This window comes from Acinonyx jubatus, chromosome E1 (assembly GCF_027475565.1).
Source record: "Acinonyx jubatus isolate Ajub_Pintada_27869175 chromosome E1, VMU_Ajub_asm_v1.0, whole genome shotgun sequence".
Taxonomy (NCBI): Eukaryota; Metazoa; Chordata; class Mammalia; order Carnivora; family Felidae; genus Acinonyx; species Acinonyx jubatus.
In genome coordinates this window covers 36,356,698-36,383,646 of record NC_069397.1, presented here as the reverse complement: position 1 = coordinate 36,383,646, position 26,949 = coordinate 36,356,698, and the positions used below count along the sequence as shown (strand labels likewise).

Sequence of the window (26,949 nt, the reverse complement as noted above, 5' to 3'; positions counted from 1 at the left end):
AAGCCAGAGCTCTAGTGCAGAACCCCCTTATCTCCGTGAGCACTCCTCACCCAGCCACCTCCCAAGACACCGAGAAAGGCAAAAAACCACGCTTATTCTTCTTCGAGACAAACTGTTTAGTTCTGACTTCAACTATCTCGCTGTCCCCAACTCTGTTCATATGGAAATTCAGTCTCCCATAACGTTTACCCCACTTTATTGTCATTAACGTCTGTCTTCTGTTTTCTAACCTCCTGTAAGGGCAGAAACCTTGCCGCCTCGTGTTGTTCACCACCCTATACTCAATGCCCAGTACAGTCCCTGGCATACAGTTGTCAAGCAATATTTGTTGAATAAATGATTAAGTGAATTAATGAAATGTCCTACCTGACAGAAAGGGCAGGTGATCAAGCTTTCCTTCCTTCATCTCTTCGCATCATATTTGTGGGGTTTTGGTTGGTTGTGCGTTTTTATTTGTTTGTTAACTCTTTTGTGCTTCTTTTCCCTATCAAATCAGGAATAGAACTACCAGAAGATGATTTTTTTCCTTCTTTACTCTGAATATTCACATATCCTCCTAATCAGAGGTAAAGAGGAAAGGCAACCAGTCTATTGTACTCCACTTCAGAATGCGGGAGCCTGTGTGTATATAACAGTTTTGCTGAGCCAGGCACTGTGCAGGGCTCTGGAGAATTGTCATGTAAGAAACCCAGCTCAAGAATATCATAATACTTTTGCTAAGACCGCTGTGGGAGCACAGGGAAGAGGGCAATTCTTCCTGAGACCTTGGGTTGGGTGTCTATGAAGAGGCAAAAATTCAGCTACTGACTCCCTCCTAAAGTGTCCTGTTCTGTGTGTAATAACTTTAATGATGAAAAAATTAATTCTAATAATATAAGCTACATATTATTGAGTGCTTACCCCAGCACTAGAAAGTCTCTTAAGGTCTTGATTAATGTTATTTAATCCTAAGCAACGCTGGGAGGTGGGAAGTACTATTTCCATTTTACGGAAAAGTTGTAGAATCTGACTAATGGCATTCATCAAGAAAGTGGTGGGATTGCAATTTGATGTCATGTCTAACTCCCAAACTATAATTCTGTCTACATGAAATGCTGCCATCCCGAATTCCTCATATTGAGCTGAATTCGGCTTTCCCATGGAAATACCACCTACTCCTCCTAGTTCTGGGTGTGTGGCTGTACACAGTTATGTTCGGTAAACGTAATTCCTCTTTCATATTCCTTCTAATATTGAAATTCAGCCTTTATGTCTCCCCCCTGCCCCAAGGTCTTACTTTTCCAGGCTAAACATCGCCATTTTCTTAAACCGTACATCATAGGAAAATAGTTTTGGGTCTACCATATCTAGTCTGTTATTAAATCCTGGCTCTTTATATGGGTATTTCAAAATAGGGGGAGTCATCACTGCACAGCTGTTCTACACCATTCTTGAATTAAGGGAGTCAAAGGTACCTTTTCTTTTTAGGTAGCAGAGCACCACTGGTTTATGTGAATCTGCAATCAACTCAGAGCTCTCTTGTTAATGATCTATTCTGGAATTCTGCCAGGGATGAATGTCAAACTCTCAAGCCTAATGTTTCTCCGTAACAGTATCTTTTCTGAAAATCTTTTAGGATCAAATGGGTTTAGTTCTTTTCTCTTCCCATAAGAATGGTGGCATTTCAAGTTATTCAGACCCTCAGAGTTTCTTTTCCTTCTAAGGGTAACAGCAACCCAGTCATAGTAATCTTGCTCAAGACAACATTTGAAGTCACATTGCTCATGCCCACAGGAAATGTGTCTCTCACATGAAGTTCCTAAAATCTCAAGGAATGTGGGGAAGAGAGGAAGTCTGATGCTGCAAAAAAGAACAAGGACTTGGAATCAGGCTGAACTGGATTTAGTTCTGTCTCTACTTTTTGCCTGCTGCGTAACTTTGAACAAGCTCCTTAACTTCTCTGAGCCTCAGCCAACAGAGAAATCTGAAACATGGAAACATTACCTAAGACCTACCTTGCAGCATTTCTGTGGGATGGACTGTAATGTAAAAAGGGAATGCCTGTATATACTGGCACTAATAAACAGTAGGCTATTTTAGGTACAGCATATAGTTGCTTCTCATGTGATTTAAGGAGTGGGGGAAGTACAGAACTTTTTTTTTAAATGTTTTTTTAAATGTTTATTTATTTTTGAGAGATAGAGCGTGAGAGGCAGAGGGGCAGAGAGAGGAGTCACAGAATCCGAAGTAGGCTCCAAGCTCTGAGCTGTCAGCACAGAACCCGACGCGGGGCTCGAACTCATGGACTGTGAGATCATGACCTGACCTGAAGTCGGACACTTAACCGACTGAGCCACCCAGGTGCCCCAGTACAGAACTTTTGAAATATTTTCTTCCCCACTGTCTGAAATTCTTTATTTCATTTTCCCCCAATTTTTAAAATGATGGTAAAATATACACAACATAAAATTTACCATCTTAACCATTAAAAAACTTTATTTTAGAGACAGTGCTAGTGGGGGAGACGGATGTGGGCAGAGAGAAAGAAGCTTCACACTCAGCACAGAGCTGGAGGCAGGGCTCGATCACCACAGCCCTGGGATCATGACCTGACCCAAAATCAAAAGTCCAATGCTCAGTGTTCTGAGTCAACCAGGAACAACCCCCCCATCTTAACCATTTTTAAGTGTACAATTCAGTGGTATTAAATACATTCATAATGCAGTGCAACCATCATCATCATCCATCTCCAGAACTCTTTTCATCTTAAAGACTGAAACTCTATATCCATTAAACAAAAACTCACCATTCCTCCTCTTCCTAACCTCTGGCAGCCATTATTCATTCTACTTTCTAAGATTTGGACTACTCTAAGAATCTCATATAAGGGGAATTGCACAGTATTTGTCTTTTTGTGACTGGCTTATTTCATTTAGTGTAATGTTCTCAAGGTTCAAATGTTGCAGCGTGTGTCAGAACCGCCCCTTTTTTTTGAGGCTGAAGAATATCCCTTTGTATGTATATATCACATTCTGTTTATCCATTCATCCATTATTGGCCCTTTGGGTTACTTCTGCGTTTTAGCTCTTATAAATAATGCTGCTCTGGGGCGCCTGGGTGGCTCAGTCGGTTAAGTGTCTGACTTCAACTCATACCTCAGCTCAGATCATGATCTTGTGGTCTGGGAGTTTGAGCCCCAAATCCAGCTCTGTGCTGACAGCTCAGAGCCTGGACCTGCTTCGGATTCTGTGTCTCCCTCTCTCTGCCCCTCCCCTGCTCACACTGTCTCTCTCTCTCTCTCTCTCTCTCTCTCAAAGTAATAAATAAACATTAAAAAAAAAAAATTAAAAAAAATAATGCTGCTCGGAACATGGCCTACAAATATCTTTTTGAGACCCTGCATTTAATTCTTCTGGGTGTTAAAAGACAAAATTCAACTAAGAAAATTTAAACATTAAGTTGGCTTTATTCAATGATTATGAATCGGGCAGCATCCCATCTAGCAAGTAGAAAGGGGCTGAGCATACAAAATAGAAGGCTTTAAAAAAATTTTTTTAATGTTTTTATTCATTTTTGAGAGACACAGAGAGAAAGAGTACGAGCGGGGGAGGGGCAGAGAGAGAGGAAGATAGAATCTGAAGCAGGCTCCAGGTTCTGAGCTGTCAGCACAGAGCCTGATGTGGGACTCGAACTCACAAACTGTGAGATCATGACTCGAGCCAAAATTGGACGCTTAACGGACTGAGCCATCCAGGCGCCGCTAGAAGCCTTGTTTTTTTTAAATCTCTACGCCCAACACGGGGCTCCAACTCACAATCCTGAGATCAAGAGTCATATGTTCTACTGACTGAGCCAGCCAGGTGACCCCAAATGGAAAGCTTTTATAGACAGAAGGTTGGCAGGGATGAGGAAAAATTAGATTACCTATCTTTCTTTGGGAGACAGAAGGGTCTTTCAGGCAGATTGCCTCACTGGTGCCCACAAGGTTACCTCACTAGCCTGACCAGTTAAGAGTACATTCCTGGGAGGGGCTGAAACAGAAATTAGGTTAGATTTTAAATCTTGGTTTGTTGACACGCGCTTAGCACGAGTGACTCCATTTTGGATCCGTTTTTGGCTTGTTTAACCCTTCTTCAATTCCAGAAGTGGAATTCCTGGATCATATGGTTTTAATTTTTTGAGGAACTGCCAAACTTTTCCACAGCGGCTGTACTACTTCACATTCCCTCCAACAGTGCACAAAGGCTCCAATTTGTCCACATCCCCACATTACTTGTCTTTTTCTGTTTCTTTGATAGTAGTCATCTCCTAATGGGTGTGAGAGTCTTTGTTTCATTTTAACTACTACTTGAAATTCTATTGTTAAGGATTTAGTCATTTGGGGCTAACAAGGACTCTCTTTTAAAAGGCAAATATACTTGAGAGCTATCTGTCTTTCTTACCTCCCCTGGTCAGTGTGATTCTCACGTGACTTCCTGGTAGTTACTGGACTCTAGTTAAAACCTATACTTCTCAAATCTTGCACCTATAGCCTTGACATTGATTGATTTTCTCATGCAAAGTGCTAACTGCCTGAAGAAATACTAGCATTTCAGGTATAATAAAGATTGGCCCCATTATCAAGTGTTAGAAATTACAGTTGAAAAAATAAGGTCAATAAAACATAAGATATGGCACTATGAAACCTTATTACATTCAAATTGTTTAATAAATTATTGTTTAATATTCATTTATTTATTAAAATTTTTTTTAATGTTTATTTTTGAGAGAGAGAGCACGCAAGCAGGGCAGGGGCAGAGAGAGAGAGGGAGACACAGAACCCCAAGCAGGCTTCAGGCTCTGAGCTGTCAGCACAAAGCCTGATGCGGGGTTCAAACCGACAGACCGTGAGATCATGACCTGAGCTGAAGTCGGACATTTCAGCGACTGAGCTACCCAGGTGCCCACTAATAAATTTACTTAAAAACATTTATTGAGGGGCACCTGGTGGCTCAGTCGGTTAAGCATTTGACCTTGGTTTGGGCTCAGGTCATAATTTCACAGTTTGTGGGTTCCAGCCCCGAGTTGGGAGTTGGACTCAGTGCTGACAGTGTGTGGAGCTTGCTTGGGATTCTCTCTCTCCCTGTCTCTGCCCCTCCCCTACTCACAAGACACATGCACTTTCTCTCTCTTAAAATAAATAAACTTTAAAAAATAAAATGAAAAAAATAAAGACATTTATTGAGTAACATATGAGGCAATGATGCTAAGCCCTTATATTACTTATCATATAAGGTCAGGGTGTTTTCCTGTTTGGCTCACTGCTTTATTCATAATGCCTACAGCAGTGTCCAGACCCATAGAAAGGGCTTAATAAATATTTGATGAATGAATGGATACATTCTGCAGATATACTCTGCGGTTCTGCAAGTGTAATCCACAGACTCTGGGAGTGCCTAAGAGAATTACAGGGAGTCTGCAAGGTCAGAACTATTTTCATGATAATATGAAGACATGATTTGCTTTTTCACTGTGTTTACATTTTCACTAATGGTGCAAAGACAACAGCAGGTGAGATGGCTGGCACCTTAGTGTGAATCAAGGTGCTAGACTCATGGTATTCTCTTCTGCCACACCTATGCAATAAAATAATTAAAAAGCCATTTTCAAAAATTAAAAAAAAAAGCCACTTTCAGGGTGCCTGGCTGGTTTACTCTGGCTCATTCAATAGAGCATGGGACTCTTGATCCCAGGGTTATAAATTTGAGCCCCCTGTTAGGCATACGGTTTACTTAAAAATCTTAAAAAAAGAAAAAACACTTTCATTTAAACTATGAAACAGTACAAATAATTAATTTTGTGAAATCTCTCTTCTGGAGTATGTATCTTTTAAATGTTCTGTGTAATGAAATGGGAGTTTTACATAAAACCCTTCTGCCACTTACTGAAGTATATGGTTGTGTGATTGAGATGTGTGAACTGAACGAGCTTTTTTTCCCCCCATAGAACACCATTTTTTCCCATCTAAGTACTAACCAGGGCTTACCCTGCTAGTTTCCAAGATCGGGAGTGTTCAGGATGGTACGGACATGGACTTTAGAACACAAGTTTTGTGGGGCACCTGGGTGGCTCAGTCGGTTGAGCGTCAGGTTTCGGTTCAGGTCATGATCGCACGGGTTTGAGTTTGAGCCCCGCGTCGGGCTCTGTCCTGACAGCTAGGAGCCGGTTCCAATTCTGTGTCTCCCTCTCTCTCTGCTCCTCCCCTGCTTGTGCTCTGTCTCTCTCTCTCAAAAATAAATAAATACACACTAAAAAAAATTTAGGACACAAGTTTTGCTTGAAAGAATGACAGGGAAACTATAGTTATTCAGACTTGCATATTTGAATGGAATGAGCCTGGCACATGAAAGAAAAGTGACTTAAAGTACTTTTGTCAATGATAAAATTTGAGCTTTCAAGAAAAAATTGTAATTTTGGAAAAGGTGCTTGGTATCCACCAAAGTGAGCTTGACAGCTTTCCAAGATTTTTGTGATGAGATCAATGATTATAATGCATGTGATTTTTTTTAATGTTGAGTAGTGAAATGCATCAATATTTGGAAGATCTGCATAATTCAGTAAACCAATATTTTCTGAGTGGTTTCAGATTCCCCATTGCAATTAATCTTTAAGAAATTACCGTTTGTTGAGTTTTGCTAGTATCCACAGTTATTGGAGAAGGCTAAAAATACTCCTTCCTTTTCTAACTATGTATCTGTGAGAGACTGGAGTTTCTTCATTTCCTAGACCAAAATAACATAGCAAATCAGAGAAAATGGGGAGGAAATATGGGAATCCAGCTGTCTTCTATTATGCCAGACGTTAAAGAGATTTGCAAAATTGTAATGCAATGACACTCTACTAATTTTTTGGAGGAAGTGTAGTTGTATTTCATAAAACATATTAACATGTTGGTTTATTATTATTTTAGGTGAATTAATACATGTTCTTAAATTTCTCAATTTTAATTTCTAATCCAGTGAATATCCCACATAAACAAACACTCTTAACCAATTTTGAAGAATGTTGGGGTGCCTGGCTGGTTCAGTCCTCAGGACATGGGACTCTTGATCTTGGGGTCATGAATTGGAACCCCACGTTGGGCGTACACTTTACTAAAAAAAAAAAAAAAAAAAAAAATGTAAAGGGATCCTGAGACTAAATGTTTGAGAAAAGCTTTTCTGAGGTTTGTACATAACCTCCATTCTACAGATGAGGAGACTAAGACTTAAAAAGATTTAGGATCAGGTTAAGCCCCCACAGTCCAGTGTAGTGCTGGGTATTGCGCCAAGGCCGTCTAAAGCCAGAGCTTGTATTTTGTGACCCTTTTTCCTTGACATTATTATCTTTGCAAAAATTACCTTTAAACAGGTTGTTAATAGACGTTTCAACAACATAAAAAAATCATGATATCCAACGTATTTTCTTTTTTACTAACCAGCTGCGCGATTCTTCTTTGGGCTTGTTTCCGCGAGTCAAACGGGTGTTTGCTGGGCCATCTCAGTTCGGTTTTCGCTCTGACAATCCCTGGTTTTACCAACGTGAGTTGGTCAGTGGGTTCGCCCGCCCTTGATAACTCCGCGGGGGAACTGCAACCCAGTGGGTTCAAATGGGGAAGCTCTCGGGACTTTGAGACATTCCAGGAATGTGGGCGTTTTCTTCCCCGACCCTCCCACACTCCAGATGGCCCTCGGCCCGACAGAAATGAAGGTGACAACCTCCTCACACCTCCCGGTCCGGGGACCCTCTTTCGGACCTTTAATGACGCCCCCTGGCCGCTGATTGGCTGGGCCTGACGACGACGAGCGGGACACGGCTCTGGACTGGCCGTCAGAGCCCACTCACCACTCCTCACCCGCGTCCACTCTCCAGTGTCCCGAGTGAGTCTCAGGGGGCCGGGACTCCGGCGGGGGACTGGGCGGAGCGAGCGCGCCGCCTCCGGAGCGGGAATCTCCACTAAGAGCTCGGGCCTGCAGGGGCGGGGCGTCCTGGGCACCCGCGATTGGCGTGGCCGGGAGCCTTCTCCCGTCGTGCACCGGGGCACCGGCCACTTACCCGGAAGGAGAAGCCGAGGCTGGCTCTATGGTGCGGCGCTGGCGGTGTCGCTGTGGGGAGTGGGTGCTGCTCTCAGGTGAGGGGTCGTGGGCGGGACCGCGGGGACAGATCGCTGCTCTCCAGTGAGGCTTGAGCGTCCAGGCTGGCGCTTGGGGGTGGGGTTCTCGCTTGACGTTTTAGGGAAGAGGCTGTCTCACGTCCCGGGATGAAGGCGGGTGCTTGCTCCGGATCCAAGGAAGGAATCCCGGCTTTTCCATTTGTTTTCAAAGTAGAAAGCATCTTTCCTTTCCACTCCCCAAGCTGAATCGCCAAAGGAGAAGAAGGGTCATGGGGCCCTTTTGCTCCTAGTTCGTTAAGAATGGAGAGGGAGTGGTCAGAGTTAAAGAGTTTGGGGACAATTACCCAAATGGCTAGGGGTAGGAGTAGTGACAAGTATTTTACGGGGATGGAGGCGGTTCTTGCTAGAGTGCGGTCGCTTTTGTGATTTACCTTCCATGTGTAAGGAGTGACAAATTACAAATGGACAGAAGGATGGAGTGGAGCTGCTTGGTTGGGAATACACAGAACTTGGTCAGAAAAGGGAGCATTCTCTACCACGTGTGGGTGTTTAGGCAGGAGAGCTTTTTGAGTTGCCATCTGGCACCAAGGGCTCAAGAATGAGTAAGAAGGGATAGGAGTATTGGTGGCTCAATATACTTTTATCACCTGATGTAAAATAAATGTTTTTTCATTTATTTTGAGAGAGAGTGGGAGAGAGAGAGAGAATCTTAAGCGGGGTCCGGGCTATCAGCGCAGAGCCTGACGCCTGGCTGGATCTCGGGAATTGTGAGAGCATGACCTGAACTGAAATCAGGAATCAGATGCTTAACCTACCTGATTAAGGTGTTTTTAATTTGTTTTTAACCTCCTTTTGAAGTAGTTTAAATGGGGGTGAAAGTGTGGGAAAGCCTTGAATTACTACCTTGAATTGTTAGGACACTGGAGAGCTTTACAAGGAATCTGCTTTGTATAAAGCAAACAACTGGATTCTTCCCGGAGATATTGGTGCTGGTACAGATGGAGAAAGAAAAGGAAGCTTTGGATGTGATTGAAAGGACCCAGGAAATGCAGTTAGTGCGGAGTGGGATGCATACGTAGCTGTAGCTGAGAGGATCGCTGACTTACCCTTATTTAGATGACCTGGATCCATCTCCCAGATCACGAGCCAAAGTTAAAGAACTTCCTCCTTCCCCTTCACAGGCAGAACTGAGCATTTCCTTGTGAGGAGTGGCATCTATGCGGAGGAAGCAGATGGAGAATAGTAGTTACTAGAAATTATTATTTGGAGTCTGGGTTTTTGTATTTGTTCCAGTGTCTTGCGTTTTTAAGGGCAAGTTACAATTGAAACTTTGTTGGTGCCCTTTAAAGTTAGATTTAAGTATACAGCCTATTGGGGGGGTGCTGGGATTTTTTTTTTTTTTAAGTGAGTTTATAGCGATTTGTTTCTAAGTGGCTTTAGCCCCAAAGGAAAGGAGAGGGACTTGCACTTGGAGGTGGTGGAGGGCCCTATACAAATTCTACTTGAGCCTCAGAACGATGACCATTTCATTACTAAATTATGGTCCTGAATTTGGCAAACCTTTCAAGGCACAGGAGATGTGTTGAGCCCCACTGAGTGTATGAATGACTTATTTCCTTGTCCTCATCTTTCCCATCGTTACTTTTGTGAAAAAGACACTTCAGAATGTTGAACCCTCTGCTTCTGTGCTGACAGTTTACCAAATGGCTGAAAAGAGAAGAGAAAATTTTATTATTTTTTTAAAAATCTGAGGTGGTTAACTGTTCACAGCTAGTCGGTCTGTTCTTTTCGGTCACAGGCATATGACTGCTTGTATCGGAGATGTTATACTTTGGGCGTTACGGAATTGGAATTTCCTTTCAGTTCAGGACCCCTTTGTGACAGTGATTTCATCAGATGGAAAAATCAGATTGTCGGCAAGAATACGAAGAGGGTATTACAGTCACAAAAACTCTGGTTTGCTCAACAGTGTAGCCCAATCCTGTCACATACCACGCAGTTTTGTCTCTGTGTGCAGTGGCTAGGGTGGAGAGATCTTCTGGTATTCTGGAAAGAATTGGGGAAGTTGTTTGCTCTGCTAATTTCGTGGTGTAAATGAGCTCCCCTTCTCTTGAAACGTTAGCCTTGTGTTAGCAAAACATAAAATACAAAGAAACTCATTACACACTCTTCTAATGGTAAGGCAGAACTAATAAGAGAATGTGTTTCAAATTAATTGTAGGACTGTAAAAATGAGTGGGTGTGTGAATGGGCATGGGGGGTGGGGAGGAGAGGGAGAGCTTAGAGATAGTCTTGTTTTCCCAGGAGCCAGCCTGGATCATTTGTTGGCAGTACATATTGGCTGAAGTCAGTTTTCATTTCAAGGTAAATTGGAAAGGGAAATTAAACCTTATTGTTCTGCTCTTAAGAGAGGAGAAGGGGGTGGAGGCGGCAGCCAGGGTGGATGCTGTTGGAGTGGTTCTAGGAGTAACAAGATTAGTGCTGTATTTTAACAGAAGGTGACATCATGGGCCCCTTTGGACTCGAGTAACCCTGTGCTGTAGGCTTCATGGTCCCCTTGTCGGAGTGGGCGATGTTGCTGCACATGTAAACTGCCACACTGGGGGAAATCAGGGGCTTAGGCTTTAATGAATCTTTACAAAGGAGCAGAAAACATCCCGAGCCGACCTGTGTGCAGCTGTGGGGTGCTTGGGCAGAGGTACAAACCGGATAGCATGTCGAGAGAGGAAATGATTGGGAGCCATTGGCTTGGGTTCCGGAGAACAGATTAGATAAAGGAAGGTTGCCACTGGGCAACCCACTCAGGTGCTCCCGGAGCTCTCCAGCTCTATGATTTACCTCTGGGTAGGCGACTGTAGGGTTAGCAAGACAAAGAGAGACTTTTAAAAGCCTTGGTGTTTGTGGGGCGTGGTTGCCTCTAAACCGCCAGGAGGGGGCAGTGTTAGGCTCACTTGCTAGGGTGTGTAGTGTGTGCCGGTGAGACACTACTGTCACCTGCAATCCTCAAGCAGAGGTTTTACAGCTGAACTTGCCTGTTCTGGCTGCTGGAGGTGCACAGACCCAAACCTGCTTTGGCTGGAGGTGGCCTAGTTAAGGGTTCTGGCAGTGGTCTGCACAGGGAGTCAAATCATCTGGGTTTTTAGCTTGGCACTGAGCTACAGTGGGGGGGGGGGGCGGGGATTTTTTTGCTTCCTCTTAAGTTTTACACGAGAACGAAAAAAGTTGCCTGGGTTTTCCCAGGGGTTCAATTAAGAATTTTCAGGGTTTTGCCTTGGTGAAGAGTGATAAGAACAGAGGCATACTAACCGTGATTGTTGCCCTGTCTTCTGTCCCTTATCAGATGTTTTCTTCCAATGGGCTTTTGCTGTAGGATGTTGGAAAACCAAGAGCAGGAGGTAAGCGTGTGGTCTCCAGGAAACAGGTGGGTAAAAGTTTGGTGGGATTTGGGAAAAGATGCAAATCATTGCTCCGTGGTATTGTACTGACAGTAATACCTCGGGGGTGCTGATGAGCTCAAAATAAAGGCAGGAGAAGGAAATCCATAGTAAAGCCATGCAGGGAAATGAGACTCCATTTTGACCTTTTCCATTCGTTGGAATATGGTTGAATGTCACATTCACGAGGGCAAGGATTTTTGTCTCTTGTTCACGTTCTGCCCCCAGTGCCTTAGAGCCGAGTCTGATACATAGCGGGTGGTCAATAAATCCTTGTTGAATTGAATGAATAAATGAATGAAAGTTGGTGCTGAATGGAAAAATCTGGCCACCTGTGTTGTCAAAGTTGCCTTACTGTGTGGCTGAGCCGAAGCTGAAGGAGCCTTTCTTACCTCCAGGAGGTGATCACTGTGCGTGTTCAGGACCCCCGCGTGCAGAATGAGGGCTCCTGGAATTCTTATGTGGATTATAAGATATTTCTCCACGTAAGTGCATCACACTTTTGCATTGGGATCAACACTCTCTAGCACTGAGGGCTAGTGCTGAGGCAGAACCTTTTTGTGGGTATTTTGACTGTCCGGAGACAGAAGAAAAGGAGGGAGGAGGGGCATGAACTTGAGACAATGGGTGAGAGTTGCTTTCTAGCTACCTGGTGGCACCTTGATCTGGTCAGAGTCCTTGATCAGGCCTGATGGCTTGGATCCTCCGTCAGAGGGACCATGGGGAGTTCATGTAAATTTGGTCTTTTTCTACCTGTTTTTTTTCTTTTTCACGTACTTCCTCCTGTAGACCAACAGCAAGGCCTTTACCGCCAAGACGTCCTGTGTGCGTCGCCGCTACCGTGAGTTCGTGTGGCTGAGAAAGCAGCTACAGAGAAATGCTGGTTTAGTGTGAGTTTGCTTCTGCTTCTTTCTTGGATCTGAGACTGGTGCTTATGTGAGAACCAGAGTTTACAATAAAAAACAAACAAACCTGGCAACGTGTCAGGCACTTAGGAAATTGAGAAATGTGTTCTTAAATTATGTTTTCAAGTCAGTGGAAAAAGTAAAGACAGAGTTCTTATTTCTAGTATTTTGACCTAACAAAGTCATACAAATATCAAAAATAGTTTTCTTTTTTAATATGCATATTCATCCAGGGCTAAACAAGTGTACTGCTAGCATTTTATGTGTGCGTGTCACTGGTTATCAGAAACCTGTTAGCACCTGGACTTAACGTGACCAGTGGTGTTCCTGTCCATTTGACCTGTAAAAAATCTTAATTTTTTTTTCTTTTTTGTGCAGAGAAATTTTCTGAGAGACATAACAGATTGAGAGCCTTAGGGAAAGTAGTATTGTTCACTCCTCACTTATACCATCCCAAATAAGTCCTAAAACTGGAGACAGTTTAGAACAGAATGCTCTGGGGACAGGTGGCCTGTGGGTGCCCAAGCCGGTTAGTTAACATGTGGGACTGATGAAGCCGCTGTCATGGGTCAGGTCCTTGTTGCCAGTTGGGATTTCCTCTGACGGATCCTGCATCCTATTGCCTGGCCTGTTTTTTTTTTTTTTTTTAAGTCTATTTTAGAGAGAGCGAGAGTGTACACATGCACACGTGCGTATGAGTTGGGGACAGGGCAGAGAGAGAGGGAGACACAGAATCCGAAGCAGGCTCCAGGCTCCGAGCTGTCAGCACAGAGCCGGATGCGGAACTCGAACTCACGAGCTGTGAGATCTTGACCTGAGCCGAAGTTGGATGCTTACCCTACTAAGCCACCCAGGGGCTCCTGGCCTGTTGTTTTTTTTAAAAATATGTTCATAATAGAAGCTAGGGAGGTTTAAAGAATTTGTGGATGGCTTGCTACAACTCAACTACTTTTAGAAAATTCTAAGCATGTGACCTGCTTGGGTTGGAGGAGGTAGGTCTTAATTTACATGCAGGGACCCAGCAGGCTCCACATCTCCGCGTCCAGGTTTCTTCTTTATCTATCTATCTATCTATCTATCTATCTATCTATCTATCTATCTATTTATTTTTAAAAATTTATTTTTGAGAGAGAGAGAGCGAGAGAAGGGCAGAGACAGAAGGGGGACAAGGATCTGAAGCAGGCTCTTGTGTTGATAGCAGAGAGTCTGATGCAGGCCTCGAACTCACGAACCATGAGATCATGACCTGAGCCGACGTTGGACACTTAACTGACTGAGCCACCCTGGCACCCCAAGTTTTTTCCTTTTTAAAATAAGAGCTGACAGGGGCGCCTGGATGGCTCAGTTGGTTAAGTGGCTCTTGGTTTTGGCTTAGGTCATGATCTCTTGGTTCTTGGGTTCGAGCCCTGTGTCGGGCTCCATGCTTCCAGTGCAGAGCCTGCTTGGGATTCTCTGTCTGCCCCTCTCTCACAATAAATAATGCACTTAAAAAACAAACAAACAAAAAAAACCTAAAAGCTGATGGTGGGAGTGGGTTTTGTAAACAATGTAGTATAGCAGCAATGAAGTTTTGAAGTCATAGATGTGATTCAAATACCAACTCTGCTGGTTACTACCTGTGTGACATCGGGAAATTTACTTAACTTCTCTGATGGTGCCTGACACATGGATGTCCTGCAGTCGGTATTAGCCTTGCCCCCCTCCCCACCTTATTAAAAGCTATGTGTATTGATTTGTGCCTCTTTGAGCAAGGGGGTTTCCTTGCTCAGGGGGTGGAATGACTGTCTTTAATGTCACACTCATCTTGGGTGTTCAACATTATGTGACCCCACAGCCCTGTACCTGAACTTCCTGGGAAGTCAACCTTCTTTGGCAGCTCAGATGAGTTCATTGAGAAGCGCCGGCAAGGTCTGCAGCACTTCCTGGAAAAGTGAGTGGGCGTGGTGGGCTAGCACCTGCCTCGTGCGGGTGGGCGGGGAGGGGGAGGGGGCCAGGCAGGATGGTCCCTTTGAATAGACAGGCACATTTATGGTAGATGCCTTTCTCGCACCCCCATACCTTCAGTGCTCCCTCAAGCCGGAAGCTCTTCAGCGAGTGGGGCTGGGGAGGGCAGCTGCTCAGGGTGATGCTGTGTTGTACGTCCGTGTTTTCCCCAGGGTCCTGCAGAGTGTGGTCCTCCTGTCAGACAGCCAGTTACACCTCTTCCTGCAAAGCCAGCTCTCGGTGCCTGAGATCGAAGCCTGTGTCCAGGGCCGAAGCCCCATGACGGTTTCTGACGCCATTCTTCACTACGCTATGTCAAACTGTGGCTGGGTCCAGGAGGAGAGGCAGGGTTCTTCTCACCTGGCTAAAGGAGACCAGCCTAAGAGGTACTGGAGCTCTCATTTCTGAGGCACCGAGGGCTAGGACTACTGTAGCCCGGGCCAGTGAGGTGTCCGTTGGATAGAGAAGGTCCTGTCACGGCATTGGTAGCCTTTCAGAAGAGGCCTCCTTCCCCTTGTGCATGGTTTTCTCATCTTGTGCGCTAGGGTCTGAGCATCTGGGCTACCTCGTCCCTGGGTAGCAGGCTCTCCTATTGAAACTTGGGGAAAAGAAGACTTTCTCATTCTGTTCTTTATTTCTCTCCCCGCCATTTTATGTAATTAATTAATTAATTTTTTAAATGGTTATTTTATTTTTGAGAAAGAGAGAGAGCATGAGCAGGGGAGGGGCAGAGGGAGAGGGAGGACAGAGGATCCGAAGTGGGCTCTGAGCCGACAGCAGCGAGCCCGATGTGGGGCTCGAACTCCTGAGCTTCGAGATCATGACCTGAGCTGAATTTAGACACTCAACTGACTGAGTCACCCAGGCACCCCCCACCCCCCAACTCCCGCCCTGTTCAAGTAACAATTTTGGGGCACCTGGCTGGCTCAGTCAGTGGAGCGCGTGACTCTCGATCTTGAGTTTGTGAGATCAAGCCTCACATTGGGTTTAGAGATTACTTAAAAATAAAATCTTATAAAAAAAAGTGACTTTATTGAGTTATAATTTACACATTTTAAAAGTCATCCTTTTAATGTTACAGTTAATGTAGTTTTTAATTTGTTCACAAAGTTGTGCAACCGTCAGTCACTATAGTCCATTTTAGAACCCCAATTTTTATCATCCCCAAAGAAACCTTGGACCCATTAGCAGTGACTCCCCATTTTCCCAAACTCCTAACCCCTGATGAGCACTAGTTTACTTTCTGCATCTGTGGATTTGCCTGTTCTGAACATCTCACACAAGCAGAGTCATACGAGGTGTGGTCTTTTGTGCTTGGCTTCTTCGACTCCGCGTTTTCAAGGTGCATCCGTATTGTAGGGGGTTTCAGTGTTTAATTCCTTTTTATGGCCAAATAATACTCCATTTGTATGGCTGGCCCACTGTTTGTTTGTTTGTTCACTTGTGCTTATCTGTTGATTTTTGTTTCTCCGCTCATGCCCTTCTTTTTTCCGTCCCGTCCTTTCCCAGTTGCTGCTTTCTTCCACGATCGGGCAGGAGGAGCTCTCCCTCACCACCTCCCAGGGAAGAAAAGGACCATTTCGAGGTGTGGGCTCCCGTTGTTGACTCTGAAGCTCCTTCCTTGGAAAGCCCCCCTCTGCCACCCTCCCCCTCGCCATCATGCTGTGATTTTACAAGACCCGATGAGGGGACGTCTGCTCCTCAGCCAGTGAGGAGGGCCATGGCAGGGGACCATGCTGTGCCTTTGGACCCTGGGCAGTTAGAAACGGTTGTGGAGAAATGAGCTCTGGTCTGAGCCCTGGGTTCTGCTCCGAGGCGGCAAGGGGACTTGCTGGGGTGGGATCGGGCACAGGGTAGGTGTGGGCGGTTGGGCCACTTAGTGTCTTACGGTTGCCTCTGCTCAGGTTGGTTACACAGAGGCGGGTCGCAATAGCTCCTCAGGCTTCCTCCGCAGGATTAAACACTGTACAGTTGTAAGGTAGGCGTAAGGCCCGCGGGCTGTTGGTTTTGCACGGAAACACTGGGCGGGGGGTGGTATATTTACTCCCCTGGGAGCTGAGTTTCTTTAGATGTTCGTTAATGGACCCGAGAGCATTGCCTCAGGTGACTGGTTTTGGGGACCTGCAAGTGGCAGATTTTAAGCTGTCCTGTTGAATACTGACCCAACAGAAACACTTGCGTAGTTGTATTCCCGGGGGCTGTGTTTTTGCTGCGGCCCTTGGAGCACTTTGTTTCTGGGAGGCTGGCCTCTTGCCTGCCTCCTTTGGTGGACCAGGGGGTGAATGTTGATTCTCCCACCCCCTCGCTTGCCTTCCTTCACTAATCCCACGGAACGGAACAGTGCTGTGACTCCTCTGTCGCCGGGGTTTCCCGCATATCCTGAGACCTCAGTCTCACCGCGTGGGGCCTGAGCTCATGGCCATCTGCGGAAGGGAAGCGGTCGGTCACAGCCCGAGGAAAGGCAACGGCTCGGGGTTTTGTTTTAGAAAAGGCTGTCCTGGGTCCTGCGCTGTCGCTGTCTTTTCCGGTTACAAAGCAGAGATGTGACTGTGTTTTCTGCGCGGTTAGCGTGGGCTCCTTTCTTTTTTGAATCCTTCTCTTCTCCCTGAGTAATAGCCTCCTGCCCCCGGGGCTTCAGCCACCACGGTGTCCCTCTGCTGTGTTGCTGTGTTGCAGGGAGGCCGTATGTTCAGTCCAATGGGGCGCAAGGGCTTTGTCTGTGCCTGGAGAGAGGGCTCTGGGGATGGAGGTGAGGAACGACACGCCTTCACCCAATGAGGCATTCTGCCCTCCTGCTGCCCTAATTCCTCTCCGTGGAGAGCCCAGCGGCTAGGAGCCCAGTGCCGCTGGCGGTGTGCATTGCGTGGCGCGTGGGTGTGGGTGTGGGTGTGCGGTTCTCCTCTCGCCCACGCCCCCCTCCTCTGGCCACCCCGCCCTGTCTGCGGGCTCCTTTAACACCAGCCTGTGCTGTGGGACTGTCATGGCATTTAGTTCAGAGTTGAGGGGCTTTGGCCTGAAATAAAATTCCAAGTATTTAAGACGGTTGTTGCCATTCGTGTCTAACAAGCTGTAGCAGAGGAGGAGGGAGGGAGGGCTGGCAGTAGTTGCTTTCATAAATCATGAATTTATCAGCGTGGAAATAACGGTTCGGAGCCGGGGGCCGCAGCTCTCCGGCACTGTGTGTGCCGCGCTAGTCCACCGCTGGAGGAAGGGTCGTCTTCTGGAGAGCCAGGATCCGGCTTTTCTCGCACTTGTGGGCATGAACCTTGTTAGGGATAATTTACCTGCTGCCGCTTCCGTCCTCGCAGCCTGTCTGAGGTGCCAGGTGCTGAAAGAGAAATAAAGTTTGTCAACAGGCAGATGCAGAGCCCTGGCTGGGACCCATCCCTCTTTCCTGCCCGCCTCCCCTGGGTCTCTCCTTTATATGATGCAGCGGAGCAAGGCGAGGCTAGAAAACCTACAGAGGCAAATCCAAAATGTCAAAAGAAGTTCATTTAAAAGGGGAAAAAAACTCCATACGCAACCCTCACAAAAACCCGACAGATGCTAAGCTAATGGCATCCGCTCTGCCGATTGGTGGGGATGACTCATGAATATTAATGAGTCCAATGCTCCAAATGGTGCAGCTGTGAACCCAGCTGTGCCTGAAGCTCTCTGATCTCGAAACTTCCAGACAGGAGCCGGAGGTGGTCTGTGTCAATTCCCTACTCAGCCAAAAAACAGCAAGCTGGGTTGGCCTTCTTCTGTTCGCTCCTTTTCTTCCTGGAGTTGGTGCTCAGCAGCTAGTTCTGCCAGCAGGGTAGGCTGCTGGGACAGCAGGAGCCGTTCAAAGACACGGATGCGATTTTTCTGACTCCCGGCTTTTTTAATGATCCATTACCAGCAATGCGTACAACAGCAGCTCAGTTAATCCAAGGCCAGGCGCCATCCCAGCACCGTCTTGTGCACAGTTGAGTGTATGCCATGGGAGGAGATGTCCTAAGAAGGGAGGGGAAGAGATTTTCTGATGCGGGCCTGGAGTTGCCAGGAAAACAGCAAAACCAAAATTTCCTCTCCCTGCAGGCAGTGCCATTGGCCTGTCACGTTTTACTCCGTCCCTGCGTGTGCTAAGGGCCGGCTACCAGGGCTGGTGAGCTCAGTAGGGAAGACTGGGGAGCCCCTGGGGAGAGGGGCTGGCCCAGCTGTACTCAGCTCAGCTTTTGTGGAACTCAAGTATTTTGCGTTTGAACTTAGATTTGAGCTGGGCTCTGTGCCTGATGTAGTCACCTTTTTTCTGACTGCTGCTTCTGTGGCCCAAGTCTGGTCTCTCCTGTTACCCGGGATAAGTGTGCTCATGGCTTTCATCTTGTTTGGTGGATGGAAGGGTGTGTGTGTGTGTGTGTGTGTGTGTGTGTGTGTGTGTGTGTGTGTAGGGGGGGGAGGTAGGTTTTCTTGTATGAAAACAAGTCTCCTTTGCATCCTCTGACTTGACCCCCGTGTCCAGTGAGGAAGGCAGGGCAAGTACTATACTCATTTTCTAGCTAAGGAAACTAAACTGTGGTTTTATGGGGTGGCTGTCTGGCTCAGTCAGAAGAGCATGTGACTCTTGTCCTCGGGGTCATGAGTTCAAGCCTCACGTTGGGTATAGAGCCTAGTTTGAAAAGAACAATTTTTTTTTTAAAGCATGTTTTTTATTTATTGTTTAGTTACTTAGTTAAAATTTATTTATTTTAAAAGTAAACTCTACCCCTGACATGGGGCTCAAACTCACAACCCTAAAATTGAGAGTCACGTGCTCTACCGATTGAGCCAGCCAGCCCCCCCTAAAAAACATGTTTAGGTGGTGGGAGAGCATATTCATGTGAGAGTTACTTTCCAAGCTCTGAAAGACCGGGTGTTTGTTTGTCCCTCCCTCTCCCCCCCATTTATTTTTAAACTAAAATAAACCCACTGCTACTCAAGGTAAAAAAAAAAATGTCCAAGTCCACTTGCACAGCTTTTTGGAGTTGTCTCAGAAGTCAGAGCCCCTCTGCAGTCCTCAGCTTTCTGACTGTGGAGGCCTTAGATCCACACCACCAAGTCCTAGACACCTCTCTGGTAGCTTAGTTTGGGAGGTGATCGTGACTCTAACAGTCTGATCAGACATTAAGTTAACTGCATGCTTGTGAATTTGTTTATATTCGCAACACCTTAGGGGTGGGGAGGACAGTGAGCCAGGAGGATGTGAAATGGGGTCGAAGGGAGAAATGGAAATAGACCAGTGCCTGGCCTGCCTCACGGAGGCCGCAGGAGCATTCAATCAGGGACCGGGGTGGCATCTGCAGATTTCTGTGTGAGCAGCCAGCTGAGATGCAGCTGAAGCCAAGCAGATAACCAGCGCTGCGCGGGACGGTGACTTCCTCGGTCACGCCTGGGCACTGATCCCAAGCAACCTTCCTGGGCAGCCCTCTGCCAGCAGGACTCAGCTCTGTAGAGGGCATGTCACCTGGCTCAAAGTAACCTGTCCTTGAATTGTGGATGAGTGTCCCCCCCTTTCCTATTCTCCTCACCCCACTCTACCTTCTTTCCTGAGGGTGTGCCCACCCCATTTTGGGAGCCCCCCACTCACCTCTTCTCATTTAGCCCTGCCCTAGCTCTCTTCTGTGCACAACGCTGAGGAACCACTACAAAGACCACGTATGCATTTGGCTTACCAACAGGGCAGTAGGGGCCACTGCTAGCATGTTATTAGAGAAATAACTTCTTGGGAAAAACCAGTTCCACTTTAGAAATGGATAGATTTGGAGTGGTAGCTGGAACCTCACGTCTCAACATCAAATAAACACGGACAGTTTATGCTCCAAAGGATAACAAGAGCCACACTTTTTAGAAGACAGAATGCTCCTGATTCAATGAGCAAAGTGAATAATTTTACTCCCTTCCATTCAGGGGAGACCTGGTCCACTTCCACCAGCAAAGGAAGAGAAAAGGGAGCATTTACACAGCAGTAAAAGGGGCAGGAGTAGTAAGTAGAGAGACATGGGAAAGCCAGAGTGTGAGAATTAAGAGACTACCTGAAAGTCTTTTAAGGTTTTTTTTTTCTCCCCCAGAAGTGCAGGAACATGAGATGCTTCTGTAATCTTTGGATTATGGGAAACCCCCTGCCGAAATTTCTTAATCTATGGCTCTTGCGTCCCTCCTTCCGTCAAGCACCTTTTCCTTCAGACCATCCGTTTCCAAGGGGCCAGCTAGTTTAGATCCTTCCGTAAGTGCTCTAGCCCTGTGTATGGACTTCCCCTGGTGGCTAAGCTGGTAGGGGAGGCCAGCCCCACTGGCAGCCTGACCCAAGTCCCTTGAGCAGAAGGCCCAGAATAGTGAGAGCCCAGGGCAGTTTGTTGGAGGCAATGCAGGTTGCCTGCTATAAGCTACGAGACTTAGATATATTCTACCAATTAGGGCACATCTGTTCAAAGTGCTGAAAGGCGGGCACTGTCTCTTTAAGAGCCATCCCACTCCTCTCCTTGAGTGATGAGGGCTGGGAGCACAAGGGAGTCGAATGCTGATTAAACAGTCCTACTGCCCAGCTCTGTTAGAAAATTACTGTAATTACGATCCAGTCCCAGCAGAGGGATGAGTTCCAATCCTGCTAATAACCCTTCCAGGTGCCTTGGATTTGGAGCCCAGGGGAGGCAGCATTGACAGGGCTCTGGCTGGCACCAGGGCCAGCGATGGCCTTGCTGTCTGGCCCGTGCGGGCAAAAACAACAAAGGCAGTAGACCCCTCATCCTGTCTTGGCCTCCGGAGAGAGCAGTAGGTTTTGGTTGTGTTTTATTTATTTATTTATTTTTAGTTCTTGACAGAGCTCCTAGGAGTTATTTTGCATGAGAAAACTTCCCTTAAAAACTAACGTGAAAGACCAGGAAGGGTAATTGCAGCAGGGAGATGACAGGTGCCCTGACACTTGCCACTTCTGCCTGAGGACCGCCCAGGCCTACCCAGTACAAAGCACAGGAAACCAGCACCCCCCATGGGCTGCACCTGCCCTCGTGCTGCGTTTCAGTGAACTGGGTTTCTTGCTCTGAGGTCGTACACGGCATCTCGCTCAGTCCTGATCAAGAGTTCTGATCAGGGCTCCGCTTGTAGATTTCTGCCACAGGAAAGGGAAACAAGGATCACAACCGCAGAGCTCAAGATGTGAGACACTGGCACGCAGCTCTCTAAATCAGCAATTACAGGCCCATTCATTTGCAAACATTTTTGCAGTCAAATGCTCTCCCCCTGAGCTATACCCCCACTTTTGCAAACATTTTTGTAGTGGAATCTGCAGCAGTACAGGCAAGCAGATCTCCATGGAGCATCGGGGTTGGCCTGCTGGTTCTTAGACCCTGAGGAATTCATGGCATTTTTACCCTAGGTCTTCCCAACCTAGCAGTAAGCTTCTATCACTATAATCCAGTGGCTAAAGCACACACTTCTAGAAGGCAGGACGGTTTCTCTGTGCTTGGCCCTACGCACACCAATGTCCCAAGACCATGGTTTTCAACCACGGGGGATTTTGTTCCCCGGGAACATTTGGTGCTGTCTGGAGACAGTTTTGGGTGTCAGACCGGGGGAGAGGGGGTGAGTGGAGAGGAGTACTACCAGCGTCTAGTAGGTGGAGAACAGGGATGCTGCTGAACATCCTACAGCATCCCCAACAACATGAAATCACCTGCCCCCAAGTGTCAATAGTGCCAGGTTAGGAATTCCCCACTAACAGAAGTAGTAAAGCTCCAAGTTCTGCCCTGCCCCCGCACTGCCCTAGCGACGTCGAAGAAATGATCTAAAATCTCCAGATGCCAGGTGCTTTCCCAGAGGTGGGGTATGTCAGTGACAGGCCCAGCGGGGTGCTGACCCATGGGAGGCATCCATTACGGGCGGGTGGTGTGCTTGTGCCGCCTGGGGGGAGGGGGGTGGGAGGTTCAAGGCAGAGTAAGGAGTGTCTGACCGCAGGTAAGAGGGAAGTGTCTGTAGCCTGTTTTCTGTTCTCTGATCTGATGAGGGGATAAAAGAGGGCCAGCTGCTCACCATCAGGTTAAGAGCGTCTACAGTAGAGCCAGATGCCCTCTTTGAGGACCAGCACTAGAAGCCTCTTGGAACTCGCTCCCATCACAGGAGGCAAGGGAGCAGCGACTGTTGCCCAGGGCTACAGACGTGCTTCCCTCCGTGGCGCCTTGCCAGGTGGAGGGTGGCTGGCCGCGATGGGGCCCCGTGACGGAACTGAACACACACAGCGGCCAACAGCTGGCCAGCCCCACGAGCAGCCTGATGCCAGAGATAGCGGGCCTCTCAGAACAGCCTAGGCATCAGGAAAAGAAGCCTAGTTGGCAGAGTTTGTCTAGGAACTGGGCTGGCAGGGGAGGACTTCATTAGAAGGAATTTCCCAAGTGTCGTATCCGGAGAGCCAGATAATCTGTCTACCGTCCACTCACTCCCCAAGTGACTGGATGCCCCATTTTGCCTGATTTTTAGGGGGACCTCTCATCCTGGTTTATACCTGTGGTCTTGGCCACAATGATCAATTATCAATAACTCCCCCTTTTGTCTCCAAACAATATCCGGGAAATAAGTTATATGGTCACCTTGTTAATTCTAGTTCAGTTTCCTCTAATACGATAGTTTTTGGGTGGGGGGAGGCATTACATTTATAAAAGATTTTTGTACGAAGTGGGCTACATCTGAAAATGTATTGCTAATTGAATCCTATAGAGTTGCAAAAGAACGGTCATCGATTCACACTAATAACAACAAAAACCTCCCACCAAAACAACCTGTTTTCTGAACAGTTAGTTTTTGATAGGGAAATAGAACACTTCAAATCCCTTGAAGAAGAAAAATCTCTTTTGAGTTGCTAAGTTTCAAACTCCCTAACCAATCTCTAAATTCTAAAGGGAAATGAAATGGCTGGGCGGGAGGGAAGGGGAAGGAGCAAGGGACTATGGTAATCCACAAACTAGAAAATGAGTCTGAGTCACTGGGCTGTGTCGCAGGGATAATCCTGTGTGTAGACGGCTGCTTTTTCTAAATCAGCTCCCCAGATTTTGCTGGTGCTCCAGGAATTAGCAAATCAATGCCATGTAAGATTTATCCTTCCAGAGCCACTCCTGGTGGGGAGACCTGTGGGGAGGGCTTCTCTTTGGCCAAAGATTAAAGCACCTCTGAACTTGTCATCTGAGAGTTTTGTTCTTATATGAAAACAAAACAAAACAAAACAAAACAAAACATACTTTGGTTTCTTTTTTTTTTTCTTTCTTTCTTTCTTCTCTTCAACTCCATCTTTCTCAGACTGGTTTTTAAAGGCAGGAATGTACCCTCACCCCTTCCCCCCTGCACATGCGTGATCTTGCTCTTTGCACGGAACCACTGCTTCATTGTGATGCAAGTGACTGGCACCAAAAGTAGAATTTGAAAATGTGTCGCTGGAGGTGTCTAACTGCAGCCCAGCTCGGGTGATTCAACAAGCAGAACAGCAGACTGAGAATTTCCGGGGTTGTTCATTGTATTTGCTCTTTCCCGGGCAGATTCTGTGTGATTTTTGTCCAAGTCAACACCTTTCGGATCCTCAGCTTTGCCACTTGCAGAGACTGATGGCAAATGAGGCGGTGCAACTGAGCAAGCTAAAAAAAGAAGTGAACGCTAACTTGAAATCTAGGCAGTTCCTCACAGGCTATGTTGAGATCAAGTATCTGTCTCCAATGGGAGGGGGCGCGTCTCGTCAGGTCCAACTTTTGCCCTTGCTGTCACTTTAAACGGAATCAGACTGTCTGAATTTAGGAAATGAGCAGCAAGAGGAATTCTCTTCTCTTTCCCATTTTTTATTCGCCAGAGGAACAGGTGCAGTGGGTTTTGAGTTAAATACAGATTTTCTAAGAGAGACAACCGTATGAGAAAATTTAACATTGAGCTGGTGCAAAACAGTGTCTGTGCTATTTTGCTATATGGGTGACAGAGAAAACACACTAGGAGAAAGTACTTTTAGTGAAATGTAGCTGAAAGGCTGCTTTCAGAGCATTTAGGATTCTCAGATATCAGCTTGGACAATGCGGGCCAAATGGTAGCAGCCCCGGGTCAGATTATCCAGTGGATGTCACTAAGTTAGTTGTTCTCGGATGTTAGGCGTTCTCGGTAAGTTATTACTTATTTACCTGTAAAAGGCAGATATACATTTGCTTCTTAAATTCAGGATCTTGGGGCGCCTGGGTGGCTCGGGTCATGATCTCACAGTTCGTGGTTCAAGAGCCGCGTTGGGCTCGTCGGGCTCTATGCTGACAGATCAGAGCCTGGAGCCTTCTTCAGATTCTGTGTCTCCCTCTCTCTCTGCCCCTCCCCTGCTCATGCTCTGTCTCTCTCTGTCTCAAAAATAAATAAAAACATTAAAAAAAATTTTTTTTTTAATTAAGGATCTTTCTGTTCTTCTTTTCCTTCCTTTACATAAAATCAGGAAAGAGAAAAAGCCTCCCTCTCCTATTTCCCGGGCCAGAGTAATCAGTGGCCATCAAGAAGCCATCCTACATATAATGTGGTTAGATATGCGGTCTAATGTCCCAGTTATCCAGTTAGTAAGGTGGGGCTTTGGTTAGCGGAGTCAGAGAAGTGGTAATCTGATTAGCCAGTTGCTTTCTGAGGCTGTTGGTTAAAATAGTGGCTGTCAAATTGAGTGGGAGCAGTTTTGGTAGGTGTGGCTTAGCTTCAGACAGACTGTAGGAATCTACTGCTTCCAAAAGGTCTCCTTTAGAACTTTCTCCTAAAAGAGAATGTTCTTCAGCCTGTAGATAGTCTTATCAACCCATCCGACTTCCTCTGTCTTTTCCTGTAACCATGTCAGAGATCGCCAGATGGCTATGGACTAGATTCCTGATTAGTCCATTTGTTCATATCTTTGAGGGCCAATCTGATTTCTCTTTCTGCTGAGTTTTACAGCTAGAAGGATCAGAGGTCTGAGAGTTTTGTTCTTGCAGTTGATGGGGGTGCCAAAGACCTGCACAGTATGGCATGTGGTTATTTCCTCCGGCCTCCAGGCATAGAAGAAACTATTGCACTAAGGGGGATTTTGTTTTAAATGCTGGAAGCCAATGAGCATGATACCGAGAGGTTGCTGAACTGTGCAGAGAGTGAAGTTACCTTGACCTTTCTCCTTTTTCATCCCTCTTCTGACCCTGCCCCAGAAACCTGCTCTTCCTCTTCTGGTTTTCCCTTTTCTGGTGTCTCATTCACACAGCGGTGGCACAATGGTGCTCTCTCCTCTTAGCCACCAGCCTTCTAGCGTTGGGTCCCTGGGGGTTCTTTAAGGGAGGGAACACTCTGGGGGCATAGAGGGGTTTCTATTTGCCTCCTCCGGTAAACACTTCAGAACAATGCCCATTGTGCTTACCTGTAGGTTGGGATTGGTGCAAAGCTTCCTGAAACAGGAGGCAATTGGTTGTTTTTGGTTCATCTGCTCATCTGCTGCCACCTAGTGGTTCAGTCTCCTTTAGCGCCCTGTGTAAAGCGGAGGGCACATTATCAACAGTTCTGTATTGCCTTTTATCTGCCTCTTTTTTGTTTTTTCTGCCAGACCCCATTGTCCCCTTTTCTTACCTCTTTATCTTCTCATACACAAAAAGCTTCTTTTTTTTTTTTTTAAACTCCCGGGTCAGGCAATCTGGAAATGAATGGCTGTCATAAAATGTTCTGAGAAACTTGGGATGCATTGACAGCTCTCCAGTTTCCCTCTCTTGGTGATGTGAAATGGGTGTCTTACTGCAGGGCTAGAATACGGTTGTTGCAGAGGTGAGGAGGGCTATTGCCATTCCAGGACTGCTCTGAATAGGCAGTTTCAGAGGTAAAATTTCTAGAGCTGCTCAGTTGTACATTTTCCAAAATTTCTTGCACAGTGAGTCTGGCCATAAATGATAGCTAAGCCTTATTGAGCAGTTACTACATGCCAGGCGTTGTTCCAAGTATGTTATACATGTTGCCTCTTTAATTTTCCTAATGACCCACTGAAACAGAGTCCCCACTAGATTCTAAGGTGGAGAAATTAAGGCATAAAATGTCAAGTAACTTGCTTGAGAGAACATATGTAGTAAATGGGGAACTGGGGTTTATTCTCATGTTCTCAACCACCTTGCTTTGCTGCCTCTTCAGGACACAGATAACCTGAGCGCTAGGTACAGACAACAGGGACAAGAACGGGGCTGTGCACACATAAGACCTCCTCAAAGCACTTCCTTGGCCCTTATCTGGGACTTGAGGTGCAAGATGCACTGTGGTTGCTCACCGGGGTCCGAAAAGGAACTCTCCAACGTGCTGACTCCAAGGACTTGCTTCTAGCCCTGTCTCATTTCAGAGTCAGCACGTAAGGAAAAATAACCAAGTATGCAGCCAGAAGAAGTCTGAGAAGCCAACCAGAGAGCAGGCAGGCCTGGGTTCCAGAGGGGATTCTGCCCAGCAAGATAACTGCAAGTCTCCTTCTCTGCCTGAGTTTTTGTTTTCTCTCAGGCTATCCTTTTGTCCTTTGTTTGGAGGTGGCAAGAATGCC

General features: G+C 46.5%; 2 protein-coding genes across 3 annotated transcripts in view; one reads left to right on the top strand and one right to left on the bottom strand.

Annotated features, from left to right (window-relative positions):
- The window catches only part of CBX1 (chromobox 1), a 30,346-nt gene extending 22,690 nt beyond the window's left edge, over positions 1-7,656 (bottom strand). Inside the window, exon 1 of the mRNA XM_027033977.2 lies at positions 7,436-7,656. The gene's annotated coding sequence lies outside the window, so the exon portion shown is untranslated. The remainder of the gene's footprint in view (positions 1-7,435) is intronic.
- Positions 7,657-8,025: 369 nt separating this feature from the next.
- On the top strand, positions 8,026-17,470 carry SNX11 (sorting nexin 11). Of its 2 annotated transcripts, XM_015078580.3 has the most exons (8): positions 8,037-8,128; positions 10,415-10,474; positions 11,451-11,505; positions 11,943-12,029; positions 12,334-12,434; positions 14,284-14,379; positions 14,606-14,818; positions 15,942-17,470. In XM_015078580.3, the coding sequence occupies exons 3-8, from the start codon at positions 11,464-11,466 to the stop codon at positions 16,213-16,215; spliced, it is 813 nt and encodes a 270-aa protein (XP_014934066.1). In that variant the 5' UTR covers positions 8,037-8,128; positions 10,415-10,474; positions 11,451-11,463; the 3' UTR covers positions 16,216-17,470. The 2 variants fall into 2 exon arrangements, with proteins under 2 accessions (XP_014934064.1, XP_014934066.1); XM_015078578.3 differs by lacking the exon at positions 10,415-10,474 and having other exon boundaries at positions 8,026-8,128.
- Positions 17,471-26,949: the final 9,479 nt, after the last annotated feature.

Bases quoted from the DNA above. Each gene is read 5' to 3' on its own strand.
- SNX11 (XM_015078578.3), top strand. From the start codon at position 11,464: ATGGGCTTTTGCTGTAGGATGTTGGAAAACCAAGAGCAGGAG. The intron at 11,506-11,942 runs GTAAGCGTGTGG...TCTTACCTCCAG, and splicing joins TGGAAAACCAAGAGCAGGAG to GAGGTGATCACTGTGCGTGT. The intron at 14,380-14,605 runs GTGAGTGGGCGT...TGTTTTCCCCAG, and splicing joins CTGCAGCACTTCCTGGAAAA to GGTCCTGCAGAGTGTGGTCC.